General features: G+C 37.4%; 1 protein-coding gene across 1 annotated transcript in view; it reads left to right on the top strand.

The window, feature by feature from the left end:
- LOC104787716 (midasin-like) overlaps positions 1-7,006 on the top strand; it is a 33,947-nt gene that overhangs the window by 20,870 nt on the left and 6,071 nt on the right. Inside the window, exons 39-66 of the mRNA XM_010513326.1 lie at positions 324-458; positions 535-620; positions 715-800; positions 1,006-1,147; positions 1,236-1,325; positions 1,458-1,581; positions 1,778-1,932; positions 2,026-2,139; positions 2,242-2,391; positions 2,482-2,661; positions 2,748-2,930; positions 3,048-3,149; positions 3,227-3,451; positions 3,533-3,652; positions 3,742-3,823; positions 3,911-4,041; positions 4,124-4,288; positions 4,517-4,592; positions 4,692-4,804; positions 4,878-4,960; positions 5,028-5,141; positions 5,308-5,376; positions 5,465-5,621; positions 5,705-5,862; positions 5,954-6,048; positions 6,152-6,354; positions 6,448-6,681; positions 6,783-7,004. Of these exons, the coding sequence (XP_010511628.1) occupies positions 324-458; positions 535-620; positions 715-800; positions 1,006-1,147; positions 1,236-1,325; positions 1,458-1,581; positions 1,778-1,932; positions 2,026-2,139; positions 2,242-2,391; positions 2,482-2,661; positions 2,748-2,930; positions 3,048-3,149; positions 3,227-3,451; positions 3,533-3,652; positions 3,742-3,823; positions 3,911-4,041; positions 4,124-4,288; positions 4,517-4,592; positions 4,692-4,804; positions 4,878-4,960; positions 5,028-5,141; positions 5,308-5,376; positions 5,465-5,621; positions 5,705-5,862; positions 5,954-6,048; positions 6,152-6,354; positions 6,448-6,681; positions 6,783-7,004 (3,794 nt within the window). The remainder of the gene's footprint in view (positions 1-323; positions 459-534; positions 621-714; positions 801-1,005; positions 1,148-1,235; positions 1,326-1,457; positions 1,582-1,777; positions 1,933-2,025; positions 2,140-2,241; positions 2,392-2,481; positions 2,662-2,747; positions 2,931-3,047; positions 3,150-3,226; positions 3,452-3,532; positions 3,653-3,741; positions 3,824-3,910; positions 4,042-4,123; positions 4,289-4,516; positions 4,593-4,691; positions 4,805-4,877; positions 4,961-5,027; positions 5,142-5,307; positions 5,377-5,464; positions 5,622-5,704; positions 5,863-5,953; positions 6,049-6,151; positions 6,355-6,447; positions 6,682-6,782; positions 7,005-7,006) is intronic.

The raw sequence follows: 7,006 nt of genomic DNA, 5'->3' as shown, positions 1-7,006 counted from the left end.
AGACTTGAGGATAGAATGTGTTTCAGTGAGAATGAGAATACTGAAAATAAATCTGCCAGCTGCTGCGGTTTTAGCCCTGAAATTGTGGCTACAAAGTCTGGCTTCAGCAGTTGGGTGGAAATATGTTTTATAGCTAGCAGTGAAAGTTGTTCTTTAGATGTAGAGTTACTTGGTGCACTTCAGCACCTCTTGGTGGCTCAACCTACTGAACATCAGGTTAGTGGAAGTTGGAATCTGCTTTTTTTTTTTTTTTAATCTTATGTTATTTAGTGGGTAAAACATGTATGTGAAACTACTCTTTAAGACTTGCTTTTTTGAGTTGAAGGATTTTGTGGACATTCGAAAACTGCTTAAACCGAGTATCGAATATTCTTTATCCTCATCAAGGCCTCCACAGACTCTTGTAGCTCATCAAAAAATCATGTGGGCAATTGATGCACGTGCCTCTCAACTAGGAGGTAAGCAAAGTTGGATATTCCATTATTTTTCTATGTACTTAGGTGAACTGGCTGATTAATTTTGGCTATGTTGCAGTGGACGCTAAAATTACAAGTTTTGTTCTCGAGATGTGGTACTGGTGGCATTCTTTTTTGTGGAAAAATAGTCAAATCGGTCTCATGGTATTAGATACTAAACTATATAACTTCTATTCACAACATTACTTAGATTGCTCAATTTATAACATCTTTCTTTCAATGTTCCTGGGGCCTACAGAATATCTCAGACACTGACAACTGCCGGTTTCTGTCACCTTCTATGCTGATTCAGCCTGTGAAAACAGCTACTGTTGCTCAGATTCTGTAAGAGATCTCTTTATTTTGTTTTGTTACACGTTGAATACTTTTGCTTGCAGTTTGATATTTCTAACATTCATATGCCACATTGATACATTGTACCAAGACTGCAATGCTTGCTCTCCAGGATAATACTAAAAATGTTAGATGATGGAAACTGTGGTTCCATCAACCATATGATAAAGCTCCTTTTTATTAATGTTTTATGCAGGGAAAATGTATTTTCTGTTAAGGATTACTCTGTTCAATCAATGAAACTTTTTTCTGCTTCAAGACATCTATGGAAAAGTTTACAACCCTCTCAGGAGATGCCTGCTTCTTTAATGCCAATAGCACGTTCCCTTTTCCAACAGGTACTGAAATTGTGATAAATTTGATTAGTCTATTTTTTTTTTTTTTGCCTACTGTGCAATCTTTTAATCTTAATTTCAACCTTTGTAGATGATATATGCGCACCAAAAGTCATTTGAGCCAGAAATGTATATGGCAATTAAGTCTGCATTTTTTGCAATTGAGAAGAAGCAGAACATGGTATGATTCTAAAAGTTATATCTTCAATTCTTCTTTTCCTCTTTCCTGTAAAAAAGATTGGAATCTTCTCAACAGTTTAGGTTCTTTTTGATCATATCTACATCAGTTTACGCTTCTCTTTCTTCTATGCAGGTGGATGGCATACGGTCTCTCATCTCACTGATTGGCACATCAAGCCATGAGAAATTAAAATCCGTTACTCACTCATTTGTCGGACCACTAGCTAAATATCTTTATTCTGAGTGCGCATCAAATGGTACTGTTATATATAGTTTTTTTTTCTTTTTTCTTTTTGAATGATCAAAAAAACCTTGGTTACATCAAGTGCATCTCTTCTAAATTAACTGTTATCTATAGTCTATATATAAACTGTAATAGTTTGAGTCCTGACAAGGTAAACCTTCCTCGACTGTTGTAATTATTTTTTACAGCTTTATCCTCAACTTTTGTAGAATTCTACTCCAATCTTGGCTTGGCGTGGCTTTATCTTGGAGGACTACGCTTCCATCTTTTAAATAGCTTAGATGTTATAGATCCCGCAATGAAGATAACTTGCAAGCTGTTAGAACTAGAAGAGAAAATTTCATCGCTTGAGCTAAACATCAAGGTGGTTGCTCTTTCGCATTATGTAGATTCACAATAGCAGTTGCATATTGTCTGTGTTTGTTTTGTTGATTGGCCTATATCAATTTATTACCAGGTCCGGGGAGAATGCGAGTATTTGTCTGGAATACTTTATTCTGAAAACAGTGACGCAAAAAGTGAACGTACATTATATAAGCTCAAAACTGAGCATAAACGATTGCAAAGAAAGGTATATAGCAGCTACTGTACCTTTTTTCCCTCTTGGCTGTGTGATAAGTATGTGACGTATCTAATTTCTCCATGTTCACCTTATTTACCCCTTCTGAAACAGGTTATTTTTCGGTCTGATCCTAAAAAGTACCATGATTTAAGAAGAGCGCTGGATGAGTTTGCTGGCTTTCTCACACGTCCCATAAGTCTCGTCAACGAGATTGAAATGCTTGATTGGAATCAGACTGTTGAGCAGGTTTTCAACTGGCAGGTATGTTTCTCCTCATGACTGTCAATTGTATTCCCTCATGACTATCAATTGTTTTTTAGTGGCTTCATTTATAATCTTTGGATTCTGCAGGAGACAGCAACATCTTTTATTGATCGGCTGTCCAGTGACTATTCCGAATATGTTGATATAACTCAGCCAATCCAAGTTTCAGTATATGAGATGAAATTGGGTTTATCACTCTTTGTATCTGGGGCTCTCTTGGGAAAACTTCTCAACAAATTTGGCATAGACATGGTTGACTCAGTCATGGTACTTTACCTCTTCTTTTTTTTTTCATAAATGTTTGAATTTGTCATTTCGTGTTGTATAATCTAATTCCTTCATCCGCCTGGCAGGAAACTGTTTATGCCTTAATGAAATTTCCGAGGGGGTCCTCCTTAGCTTCAACTACCTACATCGAATGTTTGCCACCTCTGCACCTTTCTCATGGTGCCGATTCTCGTGCCAAGTCCTTAGGTTTGGATGTTGGCTTGCTGCACAAACTTATCTCTGTCTCAAGTGCCGAAGATACAAGAAAAGTAATGTTTCATATAATTTCCAATTTTAGAGTTATGATTCCCGTTCACATAATGGAAAGATTGTCAAAATCTTGAAATCTATTCATCTATTCTTTATGTTTTGGTTGATTATTGTAGGCATCTGAATTGCAACTAAAAGTTGCTCTATATAAAAACCTGCATGCTCGTGTTTTGCAATTTGTTGCAAACGCTGGGCTAATGGATGAAGCTTCTTTTGAGGTAAAATATTTGCTTATTTGTATGCATTTGAATACGTTAATATAAGTTATCTAATGTCACAAGAGTTCGATTCGCAGTTACTGGATAAAATATATTTTGAATTGGCGAGAATTTGGATGGAGATGAAGTTACAATCAAAAACAAAGGCTGATAATCTTTCTGGGCTGTACAAATTCCGTTCCCGAGACTTCAAAATTGAGAATGTCATGGAAGTAGATATATCTGCCCTTGGCAAATATTTCCCAAATGATAGTTTCTCAGAGTGGCAAGAGTATCTGGCTGATGATGATATGAAGGAAATGGTAAACTCTTAAGTCCTATGTTCGACCAAAAATTGTAAATTCTCTTGTTTATCGCTTATGTTTTTGTTTTGCCCTCCACAGACACATATGGACCAGGATGAGGAAAATTTGGAGGATGACTGGAACTTGATACAGGAGCATCTGGATAATATTTATAGCACACATAACGAGTTATTTGGTTTCTGTGATCTTCCTGAAAAGGTACTGGAAGCAATATTCAAATCTGCAATTGTTGCATCAGGTCCCGTTACAATTCCATTATATCTGACACGACAATTTATTCTATTCAGTCTGGAAGATTATGTATTACTGACAGTGGAAGGCTGGATTCATTTACTGATTCCTATGAACTTGGAGTCCACATGATCAAAGGTGGCCAATTGACACTATTTGTCTTTATTGTTTAACGTTGTTAACATCTTTTGTTAATTTTGTTACTGGATTATATCTTGATTCCAGGGCTAAGGGGTTTATTTACATCGAGTTTGGATGCAAAACTTGTTCCAGAACACCTTCTTCGTCTTTGCTTGGAGAACAAAAAAACCTTCACTTCAAACTATCAGTCTGCCAGTAAATATAACTTTTATAAGGTCTGCAAAGCTTTTACTTCCTGAAGTATTTCATCTGCTCTTAATTTTACGTCCGGCTTTGTTCTGACTGTGTCTTTTACAGGACTTCGATGGTCCTGAGCTGGGGAAAATGGTCAAGTTTCTCACTGCTTTTCAACTGAGAATTAATTCGCTCTTGCAAGAACGGGAGGACCATTCTGGTCTTCAGAAGCTTTCTGATGTACTTCGGATGCTCTTGGATATTCCGTCAAGTACTCCTCTGGCAAAGGTAATACTATTTATTTATATACTCAATTCAGTAACAAAAGATGCTGATCAGTTCGTAACTAAGCAACTCTGTGGTAACAATGTTATGGAAAGTATTAATGCAATGGCAACTTTATACCCACGGAAATGGCTGGGCATTGCCGTCACTGTTTGATCTTATATTTTGTTGGTTCATCATAAGCATTAATTTACTGAACCATTATGCTCTTGTTTGCCATTGTTTGTGAAGGCTCTTTCAGGATTGCAATTTCTGCTCTGCAAGGTTCACAAGTTGCAGGAAGAGGGATGTAAATTGCCCATCTCTGGTATGGATTTTAATCTTTGTACACTTGGGTGATTATGGCCTCTCTCAGTAATACCAATATTAGGTGTTACATTGTGTTCTTCTTTTGTGTATCCTACAGATCTTTTGGAGCCAATTATTTCCCTCGCAAGCTCTTGGCAGAAGGTGGAATTTGAGCGTTGGCCTACACTGCTTGATGAAGTTCAGGATCAGTATGAACTAAACGCTAGGAAGGTCGGTATAGTTAGAAAAAATTGTTGTTATGAACAAAAGGACTGTTAATGGTAACACTTATTTTTCGTTGCAGTTGTGGCTTCCTTTGTATTCAGTTCTGTTTCAGAAAGATGGTGTTGAAATTTCAGCACATGAAAACGAGTCCATTTCTGAAAGGTGGGCACCACAACATTACATTCATTCTTGCAAGTATTTGGTCATCTAAAAGATATCTTTGCTGCAGTTTGGTGGAGTTCATTGAAACGTCAAATGTTGGTGAATTTAAGAGACGTCTTCAGCTTCTCTTTTGCTTCCTTCTTCAATTAAGTCTGGGTAGCTCGTTGGGAATGTATTCAAGGTTAGCTTTGTATGAATAATCGCCTGATTCCTCTTCGGTTTTATTCTTGAAGGATTTAAAGGGGCTTCAGTATTATTTACTTCATTATCACAGTTGGTTGCCCCTCCAGTTGAATTCTAACTCAACTGTGTTTGTCTTTTGCTTTAACTCGCGCTTTTTTTAACAGTGATTCACACAAGAGGAAGTTGGAAATTTGCTACAATATTTTTGGATTCTATATTCAGTTCCTGCCTGTGTAAGCTCTTTTCCAGTTCTGTCTGGAGTTTATCATTTCAAGATTGGTTTGTCACAGTAGTGTTCTCAATTTAAATTTCTCTTACCAGTGTAATGGAGCAGTTAGAGTTGAATAGAAAAAATGTTGAAGCTGAGTTAAAGGAGGTTCTAAAACTTTGTCGGTGGGAGAGGCCAGATAATTATTTGTCCAATGAGACCACTAAGAGAACCAGGCAGAAGGTCAAGAAACTCATTGGGAAATTTACTGTAAGTTATAATCTGTTGCCTTAAGTTGAAATGACAGAACCTGATTTCAGAGTTTTCTAAATGGCATCTTTTTTCTTGAGCAGGACATGCTGCGGGTCCCTGTAATGCTTGGTAGGCCAGACCTAGCGAAGGAGCGAGCTCAATTTCTCCCTCTACTATGTCCGGATCTTTTGAATGGAGCATCTGACATGAGGATCGATGTTCTAGTTAGTGCTTTAGGTGCAGAACAATTGAATGACAGGTATACATTTGCATCCTGTACCTGTCTGCATGCATTGTTAGAAGTATATGGAAGCTGAAGTCTCCATCATTTATGCTACTTTTCTTGTTAGGTCTTCTTGGTATGCTCTCTGGTGGGATAAATTAAAGGAATCGGTAGGAAGGTTCCACCAAGAAATGCACTTTAAAACATTGCTGACGGGTGAAGGTTCGTTTGTACACTAGCTCCATTTACTCTTGGTTCTATTTCATCGTTTTGCTTTATCTTTGGGGAGTCCACATATTCTTAAGCGTGCATAATATCTTTGCAGAGCATCAGTTTTCTTCCCCTGTCTATCAGGGTGATTGGAAAACTCTGTGGAGTACAGTTTCTGAGATTGGTGAAACCGTAGCTGGCTGTTCACATCTATGGAGAAACAGTGACAGAGATGGTGCAAAGAAGAGGGCCCTGATTGAACTTCTCAAGTTATTAGAAAAAAGTGGTTTGCAGAAACACAAGTTTGAAAATGTAGAGGTATATTATTGCTTGTCGATATTTCTGTTTATATTTCTATTTATACTTTAATTATTGATCAAATGTATATTCTCTGATGATCTTCTTTTATAGATGTCAAATCACTTTAAAGGGTTGCTATATCAGCCAGCATATGATCCAAAGCATCTGTTGCTGTTAACACATACCAAAAGTAGCATGCATTCTTCCAAGGCAGTAGAAGAGGAAAACAAGGAGAATTCACTAGTTGAGTGGAGGGTGGCGAATGAGTTTTATTTTAAGAGCTTGGCTTCAGTGCAACTAATGCTGAATATTGACCGAAAACACTCGGATGTTACATCTGAGCAGGTAGACTTTGGAGCTTGTAATCTGGGCTTTTCTGAGTCTCATTTTTAAACCAGTTGTTTTAAATTTTTAGAGTCCTCGCACTAAATATCCTATGTGAACAGGTTAAGCGGTCAGTCTCATTTCTCAACCATCTTGTGGAAATACAACGGCAGCAAAGAAAATCTGCTTATGGCTTTGCTGGACTTCTAAACCGCTTTCGCCAGTATGTTTTGTCTTTAGCAAAATTACTGGGGGATTCAATTGGTGTGGATGAGAAGGATAATTCTGTGTTCAGTTTTCCCACAAATCAGCATGCCATCTTTAATTGTTTGTGGCTACAGAAGGT

Source organism: Camelina sativa, chromosome 5, assembly GCF_000633955.1.
Source record: "Camelina sativa cultivar DH55 chromosome 5, Cs, whole genome shotgun sequence".
NCBI lineage: Eukaryota > Viridiplantae > Streptophyta > Magnoliopsida > Brassicales > Brassicaceae > Camelina > Camelina sativa.
This window is presented reverse-complemented; position numbering and strand designations above follow the sequence as displayed.